Source organism: Rousettus aegyptiacus, unplaced genomic scaffold (assembly GCF_014176215.1).
Source record: "Rousettus aegyptiacus isolate mRouAeg1 unplaced genomic scaffold, mRouAeg1.p scaffold_m13_p_10, whole genome shotgun sequence".
NCBI lineage: Eukaryota > Metazoa > Chordata > Mammalia > Chiroptera > Pteropodidae > Rousettus > Rousettus aegyptiacus.
In genome coordinates, this window is record NW_023416285.1 from 86,431,107 (window position 1) to 86,450,463 (window position 19,357).

Here is a 19,357-nt window from a genome sequence, read left to right on the forward strand (position 1 = left end):
ATCTGCAACATAGGTAACAAGACCATTCAATGGAGAAAGAAGTCTCTTCAACAAATGGTGCTGGGACATTTGGATATCACATGCAAAAAAAAAAAAAAAAGTCAGACCCCTAACTCACATTACATACAAAAGTTAACTTAAAATGGATCAACAACCTAAAAGGAGCTAAAAACATAAAACTCTTAGAAGGAAACACAGATACACATCTTTATGACCTTGGATAGCAATGGATTCTTAGATATGACACCAAAAGCATGAGCAGCAAAATTAAATAAATTGGACCTCATCATATTAAAAACTACTGGCATCAAAGAACATTATCAGGAAAATGAAAGGCAACCTATAGAGTGGGAGAAAATATTTGCGAATCATTTATCTGATAGGTGCCTAGCAGCCAGATTTAAAGAACTCTTGCAGTTCAACAACAAAAAGGAAAACTAAATTACAAAATGGACAAAATAAATGAACAGACATTTCTCCAAAGAAGATTTACAAATGGCCAACAAGCACATGAAAAAAATGGTCAACATCATTCATTATTAGGAAAAAAACAAATCGAAACCACAATGAGGTATCATCATTTCATATCCACTGGATGGTTATAAATCAGAAAATTCAGAAAACACTAAGTGTTGGTGAGAAAGAGAACAAACTGGGTCCTTCATACACTGCTTGTGGGAATGTAAAAATAGTGCAGCCCCTGTGGAAAAGTTTAGTGGCTCCTCAATGCTATTCTTCACATATACCCTCCCCTGAAAGAAGAAAAGTGGGACTAAAACAGATAGCTGCACTTTTCACAATAGTCAAAAGGTAGGAGCACTATTTACCACAACCCAAATGTCTTTCAACAAATGAAAAGATGAACAAAATGTGATTTACATACACAATGGAATATTATACAGCCATAAAGAGAAATGAAGTACTAATACAGGAGGCAATACTGATGAAACTGAAAAACACTATGCTAAGTGAAGGAAGATCACATGCTATATTGATCAAAGTTATGTAAAGTATTCAAAAGAGGTAAATCCATAGAGACAAAAAGCACCACTGGTGGTTTCCAAGAGCTAAAGGAGGAAGGGTGGAATGCGGAGTTTCTGCTTAAGAAAAAGTGTTTTTCTTTCAGGTGACAAAAACATTTTTTGGAAATTGATAGAATTACATGACATTGTGAAAACAGTAAATGCCATCAAACTGTATATAGATACTCCTCGACTTCCAATGAGTTTACATGCCTATGAACTCATCAACTGAAAATTTTATAATAAAAATGCATTTAATATATCTAACCTAGTGAACATCATAGCTTAGCCTAGACAACCTTAAACATACTCAGAACACTTACATTAGCCTATAGCTGTACAAAATCACCTAGCAAAATGAATAAACTATAGAGTAACTGATTGGAGCTGCCCCAGCATCATGAAAGCATTGTACCATGTATCACTAGCCCGAAGAGAAGACCAAAATGCGAAGTACTGTTTCTACTGAATATGTATAGCTTTCACTTCATTAAGTCAAACAACTGTAAGTCAGAGACCACCTGTGCTATGTGAATTTTACCTCAGTTTTAACAAAAAGAATATTTATCCTGTCTTTCTTCATAAACTGCACTTTAGGGTAACAAAATAGTTAATAAGGAAAAGGTTCTCCTTATAAAAGTAAACCTGCTAATACATTAATGATAGAATGTCACAATTTATTCAACCTCTACTTAATAAAATAATGGATCCAGGTACTGATCAACAGCTGCTTCTCTCTCCCCTCTCTCTCTCTCTCTCTCTCTCTCTCTCTCTCTCTCTCTCTCTCTCTCTAAAATACCATATGCCTCCTGAAGGAAGTACACAACACTATGAAGCATTCTTGCCTACCCCACAGTAAACTGAATATGATCAAGCTTCTGAATACATCTAACTACTACTGTAGAGAACACACATGGAACAATGTTAATATGTTAAAACACACACACACACACACACACACACACACACACACACACACACACACCATCTAAGACACAATCAACAAAATGTACTGTGGGAAACTCTACAGGGCAAATGATCCAGATTCTTCCATAAGTAAACTGACAAGAAAAAAAAAAGGGAGGTGATTAAAAAGAGCTCTAAGAGATACATCAAGTAACTGCAAATTTTTTAGGTATGATCGTATCCTATATGTTTTTTAAATATCTACTGATGTTAAAGATACTCCCAGCACTCAAAATAATCAAAAGAATGGGGTAGGAAAGTGTATAAATGAAAAAAGACTGGCCATGACTGGATCAACTGTTAAAGGCAGGTACATGGGGACTCTCTTTGTTATTACGTATGCCTGAAATTTTTCCATAAAAGCATACTTTACAAATATACCTGTAAAATTTTACCACTCCAATATCTCTGATGTTCATGCCTCATTTTTATCTCTACGTCTGTCTTAAACCAGTCCCCATCATCCCTCCCTTGGACTTAACTGCAATAAAGCAGAGCCTTATCTTTGTGGAGTTTAGATTCTAACATCAGAGCACAAAGTAAAAAAGAAGCATAATCAAAACTATCCTTGAAAAGTCTCTTAAAATTCCAGTAGAAAAAGTACATTATGTTGTACATTGTTCAGAATATAAAACCCACTGGATTTGAAAAGTTCTAACTTTTTTGACATTAGCGTCTATCAATAGCCCTCAATTCATTTTAAAATTTCTTCTTCAAGAATGTAAGTAAGCTATCACACCACCTCTTGCCTGTCCCCCTCAATAATACATTTTACATCTGTCAATGATTAAAGTTCACAAGGGATTTCCATATAGGTTTCCCTAGAGCATATGTTCAATGAGTACAATGGCAGACTAAATTACCTCTATAATTTAAATTACTTCTTTTTTCTATATCTCCTCCTACTCCCCCAGCCATACAGCTGATTTCCAAGTGTGTTAAATGCACTTATGATCCAGCTCTCATTTTCTTTTTATAGTTGGTCTGGTCTCATACCCTTCCAAACTATGCACCTCAATGCCATCAGAGTAATCTTTCCATGTTATTCCTCAGATGCAACAGCTCCCCACAATCAACACGATCAAGTCCTTAGTAGGAGAAAAAAGGGAGGGTGGGGACAAGGGCACAGAAAGCAAAGACAAGGGCAAGAGAGAGGAAAAGGAAAGAAAACCTTGTCCATATCATCAGCTGCACCTCTCAGAAGGCCTACCATTCAAACATTACAGTCCAATTTTCAGTTCTCTGATATAACTGTGTCTTTATCATTTGCTTCTCATTTTGCCTATAATACCCCACTTTTCACACACCAAGCTATGTGAAAACACTTACCTTGAACAACTAAGAACTACAGAGAGGTTGAGATCAAAGAAAATTAAAAGTTGAATTGAGAAACTTCTAATCTTAATTGCCAGGAAAATAAGACATCAACTAAAATTGGAGACGTATATTCCAGCATCATAGATAGGTATTAGATATTAGAAAATACTACAAGATTGTACATCAAGTACATTGTGGAGTTTTGTTAACTTGTCCAGAAACATAATCAGCATTTCTTAAGGAAAATGCATTCCAGGTTGCAAAATAACTTACAAATCAATTCTGGAACATAATTTAGTCAGAATTTTGTAAATACACATACAATTTAGACTATAACAAAGATGGTATTTCAAATCAGTGAGGAAAAGATGAACTGTTCAATAAATGGTGATGGGACAAATGGCAGCATGTTAGCATCTAGGAAAAAATTAAGTTGGATCCATACCTCACATTGTATTACCTGGATACATTCCAAATGTATCAAAGATTAAACTGTAAAAAAAAAAAGAAACCATAAAAATACTAGAGGAAAACATAAAAGAATTCTTTTATAACCTTGGGGTTAGACCTAACTAATCATTCAAAACGCAGAAGCCATGAAAGGCAAGATTAATAAATACAACTGAGAAACAACCAAAAACTTCTGCATAAGAAAAAGCCCCATAAGCAAAGACTAACAACTGGGCAAAAACCAGTTCAACTACTATCAACAAAAGCCTACTAATATGTGAGGGGCTCCTATGAAAGCTCCAACAAATCAAAAAGATCACAAACCAAACAGAAAAAGCATATGAATAGACCACAAAAGAGATAATACAAATTGAATTGCTCTTAAAAATATAAAAAGATGCTCAGCTTCACTCATAATTAATATAAAATAACTGCTCAGAGATACCAATTTCCACCTACTGGATTACCAAGAGTATGAAGAATAGCTTTGTATTCGTTGTTACTAGAAACATAAACTGGTAAAACCACTAGGGGAACAATTTGGGAATATCTCCCAAAATCAACTGCAAAATTCTTTTGACCCAACAGTTCTGCTCCTGAGAATTAATAATCCTACAGATGTACGTGCATACAAACAAAATGACATATGTATAAGCATCAATCATAAAAGCAGATTAGAAAGTCCCTCAACAGGTGACTGATTACATAATATAGGGTTAAAAAAAAAAAAGCTCTATACTGATACAAGAGATAAATTGTGAAAAAAGATCGCAGAGTACGTATATTCATCCATTTGAATAAATATTAAAGAAAATGTTTGTCTATTTATACTTATTTACATATGCAAAAAATGAGAAAGATATGCAAAAATGTAATAACAAATTATGCTGGTGGCAGGTAAGTCGTTGAGAAACTAGGCAGACAGTAAGCAGGAGGGAGGGTTGTTAATATTTTTAAAAGCTTCGGACAATGTGACTGTATAATACAGTCTAAATATTAAATTAAAATACATAAACATATATATAGCCAAAACCATTGTTTTTTTTCCTTTTACTCATGCCATTACTGTATACTATGCCAAAAATACTTTAGAGTTGGCTGCCCCAAATGGACACATATACTGAAAATAGTTATATCTCTACTTTTTTTTATTTTTTTCATCAGTACTTAAGTTTCACAGTATGCTATGGTTTAATAAATGCATATCTATATATTTAAGAATGGTACCGAACTATAAACAAACAGATTTCTCTGTGAGAGGTAACTAAAAATGAAGATGAAAATGAGAAATACACAAGGGTCCTCAGGAAAGTACACCAAAATTTAGACAAAAGCATTTCTTTTTATCAAGCAAAAAAATTCTCAAAGGTGCTAAAAATAACATTCACTAGAAACATCATCTGTCCAGTAACATACAAAGAGAAAAAAGAATCTAAAACAACAAGATTTTAACTGTAACTTAAAAAAGTGGCTTATTTTTTCAAAAATAATTTCTAATATAAGAAATTGTATCCATTTAAAAAAATGCTTAATTCTGCCCACGAAGTACAAAAACTATTAAAAATATTTAAGCGGTAAACACTATTTAATTTGATATAATAATAATGAACTACCAGATATCTTAAAATATTTCCCCTACTCCAGTTTTCAATAAAAATTTTTTTCAAAAATCTCTGCACTTACCCCCATTATCTGTTCTTTTTAAAGCTCCATCCTTATGAGGACACAGTTCACATCTCTATTGAAAAAAAAGAGAAGGAAACAAAGAGATTTTTCAGATTACAAAAGTATAACATCTTCCCTGAAACTTCAAAACCATTCAAAATGTGGGAGTGGCTTACGTTCTAGCTGCCACCAACAGTAACATTTAAAAACATTCCTCGAAACACAATTCTCCTTGACATGGGATCTTCCTCAGAGCACCAGATAACCACTTTTAAAAAGTAAATTTTGCTTAACTTTTAAATTCCTGCCACAATTTTTTTAGCATTACATTAATAAAGACAAAACAATTCTGTCAACAGAGGACTGGAGCAGTTTTTACCATTTGCCTCTCTCTATCCCTTTACTTCCTACCTAGTATCAGCTAGGATTATTCTAGTCAATTAGGTCTGGTTTCTCCTAAAATAAAGAGCCAAACTCAAAAATCTAGAATTTGATTTAAGTGGGAAGGCATGATCTCACAAGTGCTGACCTGCCTTCTGGAAGAAAGGAACTGATCTAATTACTAAAGTTACTCTTATTCATACACAATGGTACTCAGAAGTTATTATGGATTCCACTCACTACCACCAGCCCCCAATTTAAAACCAGAAATAAACATAGAGCCAGTACTACCATGTCTTTTCACTACTGACAAGACAAAGGATTATAATTACAAAAATAATAGAGTTTCAATGGCATTGTCTTACTATGAAGACTATGTACCTGGAGGTCACACTTGAGATTTTTTTCACACTTGAGCATTTATTATTTGTACCTTACCTTGCTCCCCAAAGAGCTTTTGCAGCACATAATAATATAAATAAATTACAAAGGGAAATAAGAACAGGAAATTAAAATAAAATAGTGAATTAAATACACAAAACATAGGCCGCGAGGTCCTGTATTTCTTGTCATCCATTATGTCACTCTACTGATTTTCCTCTTACCACCTCGGCAGCACCTTTCTGATTACTTTATCCAACCTTTAAATGTGGTAGGTCCTCAGGGCTCTGGCTTAAGATGCCTTCTCATTTCATGTTAAACACTAGGCAATCTCATTCATTTTCTATACATCTGTTACCAATTAAATTATCAGGACGTGCCAGTGACTCCCAAATTTTACCTCCTATTCAGATCTGCCCTTGGATCCACATGTAAAACCTCCTATGATAGGCACTTTAAGCTCTGTCCAAAACTAATGACAACACTTGCTCTTCCTTCAAGGTAGAGTACAAATTATAAATAAATCTAAGAAATTAAAAACTTCTTTAAAACAAAAACATTAGAATAGACCATTAAAATTTTATTTTAATATTTTTAATTAAAGAAAAGTAGATGTAACAAATATATGAAAAAACATTCAGCCTCACTTATATCCAAATAAATGAATATAAAAATCACACAAAACGGGCATTTTTGCCCACTAAATTAAAGTTTTTCTTAAAAGATAATCCCCTGATGTTCAGAATACAGAGAACGTTTATTTTCATATACTACTGATTGCACCATAATCCAATTCTTTTGGAGGGCAATTTAGCTATATGATTTCAAGAAAAATACTGATCCCATTACTTCTCTTAAATAAAGAAATGATCATGGTAAATGTTTTATCCTACAGATACTTTTTTAGGCCACAAATACATTTTTATATGAGGAAGATCAAACTTAGCCAAAGGAAATAATATGTTGGAACTAGTATTTATTAAGTACTGTGCCATTTTTATATCGTTTATGTACTATAATTTCAAGACATGAAAAGAATGTTTACAAAAATGTTTTACATGGGTGTTCATAACTATAAAAATTTTGTAAAAAGTATAACTGTAAAACATGAGGGAATTAATGTTATATTCAAAGACTTTAACTGAGTTAACAAAGGCATTAAAAACTCTAGAAGAAAATACATACACAAAATATATTAACAGGACTGTGATGAGAATGGAAAGATTGTGAATGATTCTTATTCCAAAATACTTCATTTGTATGATAATTTAAATCTTTACAGATACATTACTATATGCGAAGTAAAATACTATATGACTGTGTCTTCCCACTAAAGATAAAAACAGATCATCTAGAAGACCTGAGAGAGAAAAAATGATTCAAGAAATGAAAAGGTTACATTATAGTTAGAAGACTGCATTCTAAACTCAAGAAGAAAGGTACCCTGGACAACAGAGATGCTACAGAAAACCAATTCGAGCTGAAAAGTTTTACAGGGCAGCCTGCAGCTACACATGTTACCATGAGAATTTCACAGATCCATCTTATTTTAGTAAGTGAGAGACAGTATAAAAGACATAAAAAAAAAATCCTGCAAAAGGGTGTACAGATTATAAGGAGACCCTTAAAAAAGCATATATTAAAGTGTCTCACCACATTTTACCAAGAAAAAACAGCCTTTAATTGCAATGGCCCAAACAAGCAGAAGTTATACAAAGTGGTTCTTTCTTTTCTATATAATGCAGTACGATAGGAAAGCATGCAACTATTTTCCATCTTTGTAATGTAGGCAACAATTTCCAAATACTTTTTCTACTTTATACTGGATTCTTTTGCCGAAGGATAAAACTCATTATACTAAGTCAAATCAAGCTCACTCAAAACACTGACCTTGAGGAGGCCATGGCTATGTAACAATCCATTCAGCTATACTGGTTTACCCAGACTATGCTCACCATTATATTACAAAAAGCGACAAGATAATAACCAAAAACAGTAATACAGCTTAATAAGAAGGATAAATTCAAGCTTTAAATTTTATTTTCCTCATAAAAAAGATTTATTTGTGGCACAGAAAAGTACCTGTATGATAAAACATTTACCATCATTTCTTTATTTAAGCAAAAGAAAAAAACAAATCAAATCTATTTGGTGTTTTAGAAAGAACCATGACTAACACAGTAGAAATGACCGCCGCTAGTACCCAGGCTGTGGTCTCCAAACAACATTTCCTAAAGGAACCGGAACTCCTAGAAAAAGTGATGATTCCTAGTTTTGGTCAAACAAGCCCAGAACATCCTGTTCTATCAGACAGCAAGAAAGGTATAAGAGACTACTTTAGTCATGTCAAAAGGACTTGTGAGCCAACCTAAAAAAGCTCTTGCTGGCCAAAGATGAAATTACTTAAAGCCGATGAAAACAATAATTGCAGCAAACTGAAACACACCAAATATTTTTTAAGTCCAGGATAAAATGAACTACTTCCAAAACAGCTAAGTAAGCTCTTAAGAGACAAACCCTTATACAGATAAGCAGATGGATTCTGGCTTCCCACCAAAGTCAAAATCTGGGTGCTTTTAGCCTAAAGATGACCTTGGACAGCCCATAGTGGCTACTGTAGTCTTAATACCAGAAAAAAAAAAAAAAAAACAGAAGATAAAAGCTCACAGCAACCAGGAAAGTGAGGTCTGAATACCCGAGGAACCAGGGGAAGCTCCCAAATTTTTATGTATAGAATATACCCAAATCTCTCACTGACCTTCCATTCATGCACAGAACAGGCTGGAGCAGTAAAGGAAAAAAGAAATAAAATGAAATTTAAGCAACTGCTCAAAATATAAAAGGCAGTTTGAATCCGATCAAATCAACTGCTGATAAAGAGAGAATCGATTTCTTCAAAGGAATAGACTCCAGAATTCCCACACATAACATTCACAGTGTCTAGGAACAATCCAAGTTACCTAATCTATGAAGAAACACGAAAATATTAATCATGCTCAAAATAAAACACAGTCAGTGAAGGTCAACCTTAAGTTGACCTAGACACTGGAATTAGGCTTTAAAATAGCTGTTATAACTAAGTTCTATGAGTAAATGAAAACATACCTATAGCAAATAAAATTCAAAGTCTTAAAAATCAGAAAACTATAGAAAAGAACTAGATAAAAATTCTGAAAACTTAAAAACAATATGTAAAGTAAAAAAATTCACTGAACAGGCTTAACAATAGAATCAAATGACTTGACAAAGGAAAAAGTCAGTGAGCTCAAAGCTACATTAATAGATAAGATCTAATCTGAAAAAGACAAAACAGTGAAAAAAAATGAAAAGAAAAGGGCTTCAGAGACTTACTGAACACTATCAAGAAGTCTAACATGTATAACTAAAGACCAGGAAGGGGATATGAATATGAAAATACAATAAGAAAATTTTCAAAATGTAATAAATGAAAACTTCCTCAATTTGAAAACCGACTAATTTATGGATTTAAACAGCTCAGTGTATCCCAAGTAACCAAACTGCTTACTAAAAAGCAAACAATGGGCAAAGTCTTGAAGCAGCCAAGAGAAAATGACACACCTAATACAGGAGAACAGTGATAGGATATGGTTGATTTCTCATCATAAACTATGGAAGCCAAAAGAGAATAAAAGAACATCTTTAAAGTGTTTGAAGAAAAAAAGACTGTCAACTAATCAACCAAGATTTCTATATCCAACTAATACATTCTTTAAAAATTAAGGTGAAATAGGTATTTTCAGATAAAAGAGAGCAGGCAGAATTCATTACCAGCAGACATGGACTACAATTAAGTCTATAATAAGTCTTCAAAAAGAAGGAAAACGGTACTAGATGAAAATGCAAATCTTTAGGAAGCAAAGAAGAGCACCAGAAATGGTAAATATCTAGGTAAATACAAAAAAACTTTCAGTTCTTATTCTTAAAAATAGCTATTGTTGAAAGCAAAAATTATAATATTGTCTTCCAGGGTTTATAATACATGTAGATCTAATACATATGACAACAGCATAACCAACAGCAGACAGAGGTAATGTAAAAGAATCTTTTAAGGCTGTCAGATTTCTACACTTTACAAAAAGTGGTATGGTATTAACTATAAGAGGTACACTATATAAATAGACTATAAAAAGGTAAAGAAATATATTAAAATTGCTAGAGGAATGCTAAGAAACTAACGTAAAGAGAAATAGCTTTATAAATGTGATATATTAAAAATTCTTATCTCTATGCAAAAAAAAAATTAAGTTGGACCCCTTAGTCATATTGTATAAAAGTAACTAAAAATGGATTATATAGTTAAATGTAAAAGCTAACACTATAAAATTCTTAGAATGAAACAGAAGTAAATCTGCATGACCTAGGGTAAACAATGGTTTCTTAGATATACCAAAAGCAAAGGCAACAAAAGAAATAATAAATTAGAATTTACCAAACCTAAAAACTTTCATGCTGTAAATAAGACAATCCACAGAATGGAAGAAATATTTACAAGTCACATGTCTGATAACGAACTTATATCCAGAATATATAAAGAGCCCTATAACAAAATAACAAAAAGATATATAACCCAATTGAAAATTTTTCCAAGAATCTAAATAGATATTTCTCCAAAGAAAATATATAAATGACCAAAAAAGCACATGAAAAGAAGTCTAACATCATTAGTTATTAAGGAAATACAAATCAACATGATGATATACCGCTAGGATAGCCAAAATCAAAAAGAGAAACAATATAAATCTCCTGCTGGCAAGGATATGCAGAAACTAGGACCCTCATATACTGCTGAAGGAATGCAAAATGGTGTAGCTCTTTTGGCAGTTCTTGAAATGGTTAAACATAGAGTTATCACATGGCTCAGAAATTCCATACTCCCCCCAAAATGAAAATGCTACACAAAAATTTGTACACAAATGTTCATAACAACATTATTCATAATAACCAAAATGTAAATATAAACCTAATATCCATAAACTACTGAATGAGAAATAAAGCTCTAATATACTACAATGTTAAGTGAACCTTAAACACATTATGCTAAAAGTAACACGCCACTCACAAAATACCTCATATATTGCATAATTCCATTTCTATGAAATGTCCAGAATAAAGAAAGTAGATTAATGGTTTCCAGGGACTAGAGAGGTTGGGTAATGGGAAGTGGTTGTTAATGGGCTCAGAGCTTCTTTGAGGTGATGAAAATGTTCTAAAATTGATTATGGTGATAGCCGTACAATTCTGTGACTATATTAAAAACCACTGAATTGTACACTTTACGTGGCTGAACTATAAGATGTGTGAATTTTATCATTAAAGTTGTTTTTTAAATATTAATTTTTAAATATATTAAAAGAAAAAAATGAGACAAACCAAAAATGGTAGACCTAAATCCAATCACACAATTACATTAAATGTTGAGACTAAACTTAAGAGACTGATAATAAGCCTCAAATAAAGACATAATAATCATAAATGTGTACCTAGTACCAATTCTTCAAAATGAGGCAGAACTATCATAAGGGATAAATACACAATTCTATAAATAGTAAGGTATTTTAACATCTCTGTCTCAGTAACTGACAAAACGATACCAAAAAAAAAAAAATCCATAAATACATGGGTAATTTAAGCAATACCACAATTATTAAACACATTCCTGTCAGGTGAACATGGTACAACATTCACTATGAAAGACTACACATATACAAAACAAGACACAATGAATGTAAAAGGGCTGAAATCTTACAGAGTATGTTCCCTGACCACACTAGAAAAAAACTAAAGGTATAAAATTAACGACCTAAGATTCCACCTAAAGAACCTATAAAGGTGCTAAGTAAACATAAAGTAAAGGAAATAGTAAAGATGAAAGCAGAAAAAAAATGAAATAAAAAAGAAACAGTAGACAAAATTTAAAGTCAATTCTGGTCCTTAGGAAAGATTAACAAAGTTGATAAACCTCTAGCTAAATTGATTTTAAAACACACACAACAAATTACTACTATCAGGAATAAAGAAGGAATTATCATTATAGAATCCAAAGATATTAAAAGGACAAATTATTAACTTTATGCTAACCAATTCAATGACTTGGATGAAACGAAAAATGTCCTTAAAAAATACAACTTACCAAAACTGACGAGATGAAACAAAAAATAAGAAAAACCCTTTAAATTGAATTCATTATCAAAATCCTTCCCCCCAAAATGGAACTCTAGGCTCAGAACTCTCCACTGGTAAATTTCTTCAAATCACCAAGCTTTCTGGCATCAATCTCACACAAACACTTTCAGAAAACAGACAATACTTCCAAAATCATTTTCAAGTTTAGCATAAGTAGTACTAATCATGAACATGCCAATACTAAAACCTGAAAATAAACTACAAAACAATTAAGACTGGGGGTGGCTCCATCCTGTAGTGGTTAGCACGTCTGCTTTACATGCAGAAGATCCTGGGTTCACACCCGAGGGGGAGCCATGGACCATACCCCGGGTGTGCCAGGCCCCAGATGCACGCTGCGAGAGCATGTGAGAGCGTGTGGGCGGAGACGCCCCACCCTCAGAGATCCAGTTCTTTAAGGGGAAATGGCAAGATCCAAGATCCATAGGTCAGGGGTGGAAGTAGTGCGGAGGGGTGGGGTTAAAGATGGGGAAAAAAATATTAGACTAACATCCTCATGTACATATATACAAAATATTTAATAAACTATTAGCAATTTAAACCCAGCAAAATATAAAAAGGACAATAAACCATGACCAAATGAAGTTTACTCAGAAATACTGTTTATATAACACTTCAAAATAAAACAATGAAATTCACCGTATTAATTTTTTAATATATCATATAATCATCTCAACAGATGCATAAAAAGCACTTGACAAAAAAAATCCATTCATGCTATACGCTGCCAGAAAACTAGGAACAGAAGAGATCTTACTCAACCTGTATATATTAATCATATCTTTCATTCTGATTTTTTATACTTTGAAGGCTTGCTGACCCTAGAGGGACTGCCCTCCCAAGACTGACTAATTCCTGAGACAGCAAACAACTCCTTGGATAGTTTTCATATGCAAATCTCCCAATCCAGAGCCCATACCCCCAACTATCTCTATGTATTTACACTCTGGCCACTGCATTCCCCTGCCCTAATAACCTCAGGTACCAGACAACTAGGGAAAGCCCCTATGCCACAGAACCCTTGAAATTATTGAAACTAGACAACCCTAAACTTGATTACCACTCCTTGCCTACTTCTTCCCTTTACTTTTTCTGTTTTGCTCCCTCTGCCTCCTAAGTGACCTTAGTGCAGGCCCATGTGTCCACCTATGTCTTGGTGAACCTTTCCCTCTGGGGATCTGTGGGTATAACAAACCATTTTTAATGGCAGTCCTCTCCTGATCTATTAGTCTTGCATGACATATTTAAATAATAATAAAACCAATATTTTAAAACAACCAGATAACAGTCGTCAATAAAAAGCCTACCACTGACATAATTAATGGTATATAACTGAATGCTTTCCCCAAGGAATAGGAACAAGATTTAAGAATATGCAATAAAGGAAGAAAATAAAAGAATATAAATTAGAAAGAGGTAAAGTTTTATGACATGATCAACTACTAGAAAATTCTAAATTATCTGCCAAAAACCTTGTAGAATTAATGTGTTAAGACACAGTCAATATATATGTCGATTCTACTTCCATATACTAAGAACAATTAAAAACTGAATTCTTTAAAATACCACTAACAATAGCATAAAATATTGAAAAATAAAAACAATTTTAAAAACAAAAGACATGCAAGACTAAAGACTGAAAACAAAACAATGCTCAGAAAAAAAGATAAAGATGATCTAAATAAATGGAGAGCTATACCATGCTAATGAATAGGCAGACTCGACATTGCTAACATGTCTATTTCTCCTCAAACTGATTTTACAGATTCAAAGCAACTGCAATTATAAATGCATTAGCTTTTTGAAGAAATCAAAAAACTAATATTAAAATTTATAATGAAAGCGTAAAAGATTTAGAAAATGCAAAGTAATCTCTAAAAAGATAAAAAAGGTTGAAAGGCTTGCAAATCTGATTTCAAGACTTCCTATATAGTTACAAATAATCAAAATAGTACGGTGAATGATATAAGGATAGACAAATAGATTAATGAAACAGAATTAAGATTCCTAAAATAGAGCTCATTTATGCAGCCATGTGATGTTTCACCAAAGCAATCCAATGAGGAAAGAAGACTCTTTTCAACAAGTAGTGCAGAAACAACTGGATATCCATATGCAAGAAATAAAACCTACAAAACTTAATTTGAGATGCATCGCAGACCTAAACATAAATCAGCAAAACCAAAAAGTTTTAGAGGAAACAAAGGAAATTACCTTCATGACTTCAGGGTTAGGCAAAAGTGTCTTAGCTCACAGTAAGCAATAACTACAAAAGAAAAAACTGATAAATTAGACTTCATCAGACTTAAATATTTCTGCTCATCAAAAGGCACAGTTTAAAAAAAAAAGGCACAGTTAAGAAAATAAATAGGAAACCACAGACTTGGAGAAAAATACTTACAACATATTAGAACAGGTATATCTAAGACATATAAGGACCTTCTCCAATTCAAAAGAAATAGACGAACAAAGAAAGAAAAAAACAATGAAGGAAAAAAGGAAAAGGACTAAAAGTTTGAACAAACTCTTCTTAAGAGAAAACACATGAATGATCAATAAGCAAATTAAAATGTGCTCAACATTACCGGTCATTATGGAAATGCAAAATAAAACCACAATGGTATTACCACTTCCAGTCAAGACAGAGTAAAAGGGACCAGATTTACCTTCTTCGTGAAATAATAAAAACCTAAAAATATGTATGAAACAACAGCACTAAAGATTTTAGACAACAAGTAATGATAAGACGGTGATTCCTGGGAGACAAGAAACAAATGACATGAGCCATACATTTGCCCAGCTTACTGCCTTGAGAGTTTCCAGGCCGTGGAACAGGGAGAAGGAACCCAGGCAGAGCCTGTCTCCCAAAGTTGAGGAAATGGAGCTGCGAGTCCAAGGAACCCAAGGTGGCTAGAGCTCACAAGGAAGACCAGCACTGAGTAGAGAGCTGGGGAGAGAGAGAAAAATGAAGAGATCTACAGAGGCTTACCCTAGAATATATTGAATAACTAATCAGTATTTGCATGTAAGAGAACTATTCAAGGCCAAGGAGAGAACCACCAAAAGATTTAGATGTAACAGCACCTAGAATTCATATAATGATCCAAATAATACCTGTTCCCAAAAGCCAGAATGGAAAACTTAATAATTCATATCATATCAGAATACTAAGAAGGGTAATGCCTCAGGAGGGAAAAATTAACCCTAAACATAGCTCTGGTCTGTTCAAACAAAAGATAAAAACAAAACCCAAAAGGAACTAACAGTTTTCTAGTAACTTAATCATTTCGCAGAACAAAGTCCAAAAATACCTTTAGGCATATTAAAAGAGAGAACCTAACAAGATAAAATTCACATTGACTAAAAGTCAATAAAAACTTACAAGACATATAGAGATGCAGAAAATTACAACCATAATGAAACAAAAATCAGTCAGCCAAACCAATCTTGAAATGACATAGATAATAGATTACTCAAGTCCTTTAGAAAAATTATTATGAATATATTCCATATGTTCAAGAAGCTAGAGAAAACATTAAACATGTTATGCAGAAATAGCAAAAATAAAAAATTTTGAACATTTAGAGAAAATTACAAGGTCTAAGATGAAAAACATACTGTATAAGATTTATAACACATGAAACCAAGTTAATAGTTACTAACCTAAATGAAACACAGAGAAAAAATACTTTGAAAAATGAACAAAGAATAAATTAGCTTTGAGATAATTTTAAGAAGCCAAAATAGTTTTAATTAGAGCCGCAGAGGAGATACAGAAAAAAATCTCAATGTCGACAATTTGCCATATTTGATAATTATAAACACCAAGCAATGGAAACATGAAGAATGTAAACCAAAACATAAGATCAAATTACCTAAAACCAGAGATACAGAAAAAAAATCTTTAAAAGCAGCCAGAGAAAAAAGTCACACTACATACTACAAAATCAAAAGAAAATTAAAATGGTTATGTTAGTATCATATAAAGATTTGAAAATCAACATTATTGGAAAAAAGAGGATCATTTCACAAAAATAAAGGGTTTAATTCATAAAGAAGATACAAACATTCTAAACATTTATGAATGGACCTCGAGATAATCACGCTAAGCGAAATAAGCCAGACAGAAAAAGTTGAAAATCACATGATACCACTTATATGTGGGATATAAACTGAAAAGCAGCAAATGAAAGGACAGAAACTCATGGACACGGACAACAGGCTAGTGGTTACCAGAGAATAGGGGATGCGGGGAAGCAGGGAGGTAGGGAAAGGAGGTCAAATATGCGGTGACAGAAAGAAATCTAACCATGGAAAGTGAACATAGTATAAACATATATATGCCTTACTGTTAAAGTGTACAGCTGAAACTTATTGGATTTTGTTAACCAATGTCACCATAAAAAAAATAAATAAAATTTTTTAAAAAACTCTAAACACTTATTTACCTAATAACTTCAAACTATATAAAGTAAAAATACCAACTACAAGAAGAAATTTAAAAATTTACAATTACATCTGGAGATTTCAATAAAGCTCTCTAAGTGACAGAACCAGTAGCTAGAAAATCAGTAAGAATACAGAAGCTTGAACAATATCAAACAGAATGATAATAACAACCAAACTGACATTAAGTGACATTTACAGAACACTTTACACAAACTAGTACCTCATACACTCTGTTCAAAGACATATGGAACATTCGCCAAGATAGGTCATACTGAGGCCATGAAACAACTCTTAATAAATTTAAAAGTTTCAGGTCATACAAAGAATTTTCTCTGACCCTGCCAATTAGTTTATAAATCAATGTAAAATTCCCAAATATTTAGAATCTAAATATACTTCTAAAGTAACCAACAAGTCAAAGAAGAAATAATAATAGAAAATAGAAAGTATTTTTTAAAAATGAAAATGAAAACAAAACCTACCAAAATTTGTGGAAGTTAAAACAAAACTTGAGGGAGAAATTTATAAGCACTCATGCCTATATTAGAAAAGAAACAACTCAAATCAATGGCTTCAGGACCTTGTACCTTAAGTAAGTAGGAGATAAAAAAATAAAACAAAAATCAGAGTAGAAATCAATGAAATATAAAACAGAAAAATAGAGCAAACTCAACTAAATCAAAGGCTAGACTTCATTTCTGTGAGTATGGAGCAAATGTCTTTTTCTCTGTGTCTGCTAAGCATGAAACAAAAACCATAAACATTACAAATAAAAAAAATATATTCTAAAAGGTTAAGGGAAGAAGGCAAAGAAGGCAAATTGGCTAGGGACTACAGGACACAAGGAACAGCAAGCACAGCAGTGATATCCCTGAGTTTCTGCCTAATATATCTCACTCCTGGAATGGAAGAAGTCAGAAACCTGAAAGCACCAACAAGCACAGACCAAAAAAAATAAAAAATAAAAAAAAAGCCCCAACAAAAGGCTTCACTCTCTAGACAAAAGACGGGGAACAGTGCATATTAACTAGAAAGAAAACTTTTTAGACAGTAGCTGTTCTTCTCCAGCACAGAAGAAAACTGGCCTGACCTATTCTTGCAGTGCTCAAGTAGGGAACCTAGATATCTACCCTCATGAGACTATGAGTCATTCCAACACTCCCACTGGGGTAGTGCAAGCACAAGTCAAATAGGGAATCACAACTTTCATTTTCACTGGCTGGTAATGAGATCCTCCCCCCATGTGTCAATGGACACAACATGGAAAACCTAGACTTCCATCTCCATCTGGCAGAAGAGGGAAACCCACCCTGCCCACACTAGGGTGATATCAAAGAGGTCTAGCAGAGTCAGGACTCTCACTAACACACAGTGGTAAATAAGGCCACGTCCTCTGAGATCAGGCAGGGAGCCAAAACTCCAACTCTGCTTGGCAATAACAAGCATTTGCCTTCAAATGTCAACAGAGGTCAAGAGGGGAACTTGAACTTCAACCTCTACCTGGCATAAGGAGATGGTAACCACACTCTTCCCTTGTTAGACAAGTGTCAGAGAAAGCCAGCTAAAACAGCTTTACCTAAGGTGCAAAGTCGCAAAAATGTTCAAGTTTCAATTAAAAATCATTGGTCACGTCAAAAAAACAGGAAGATCTCAAACAGATTGAAAAAAGCCAATCAGATGCCAACAGAGGTATTTGTAATTTTAACATCTGACAGAGATGTTAGAATTATCTGATGAAGATTCTAAAGCAGCCATGATAAAAACGATTCAATGAGCAAGTATGAGCACAGAACTGAAAAGAGAAAGCCTCAGCAAAAAAAAAAAAAAAAAAAAAAAAAAAAAAAAAAAAAAAAAAAACCAAAAAACTGAAAACATAAAGCAGAATCAAATGGAAATTTCAGAACTGAAAAGTACAATAAGCATAATAAATAGCTCAATGAATGACCGCAACAGCAGAATGAAGAGAGGGAAAGAATCAGTGAACCAGAAGATATAACAATAACAATTACCTAATGTAAACAACAGAAAGAAAACAGACTGGGGGAAAAAAAACAAACCAAACAGAGCCTCAGGGATCTTAGGGACTATAACAAAAACTTGTAGTTTTTGTTGTTGTTGTTGCTGCTGTTGTTTTGTCATCAGAGGCCCACAAAGGAAAAAAAAAAATAAAGCAGGACTGAAAAAGTACTCAAAAAAATAATGGTTGAAAAATTCCCAGAATCGGCAAGACATAAAACTACAGGTATTCAAGAATCTGAGCAACTCTCAAACAAGATCGTTCCAGAGACAACTACTTCTAGATGCATCCTAATTAAACTTCTGAAATCTAAAGACAAGAAAAATATCTTGAACACATCGAAAGAAAAACAACACTTTATAGGGGAAAAATGATTTGAATGAGGGTAAATTTCTCATCAGAAACCAGAGATGACTACAAAGTGGCACAATAATAAATGAAGAAACCTTAAGGAAAATGAAAAAATATATATTGAACTGAATGAAAATAAAAATACAACGTATCA

The 19,357-nt window shown here is 33.1% G+C and overlaps 1 protein-coding gene across 21 annotated transcripts in view; it reads right to left on the minus strand.

The window, feature by feature from the left end:
* The window catches only part of MLLT10 (MLLT10 histone lysine methyltransferase DOT1L cofactor), a 195,259-nt gene that overhangs the window by 140,683 nt on the left and 35,219 nt on the right, over positions 1 to 19,357 (minus strand). For 19 of the 21 annotated variants that reach the window (XR_001594389.2, XM_016124434.2, XM_016124521.2 and 16 more), the window contains one exon: positions 5,439 to 5,493. Coding sequence is in view for 18 of the 21 variants with exons in the window: in XM_016124434.2 (XP_015979920.1) it covers positions 5,439 to 5,493 (55 nt within the window). In the remaining 3 variants the exon portion in view is untranslated. Of the gene's footprint in view, positions 1 to 3,750; positions 3,798 to 5,438; positions 5,494 to 19,357 lie in introns of those variants that run through there. The other 2 variants (XM_016124475.2, XM_016124493.2) reach the window with 2 other exon arrangements.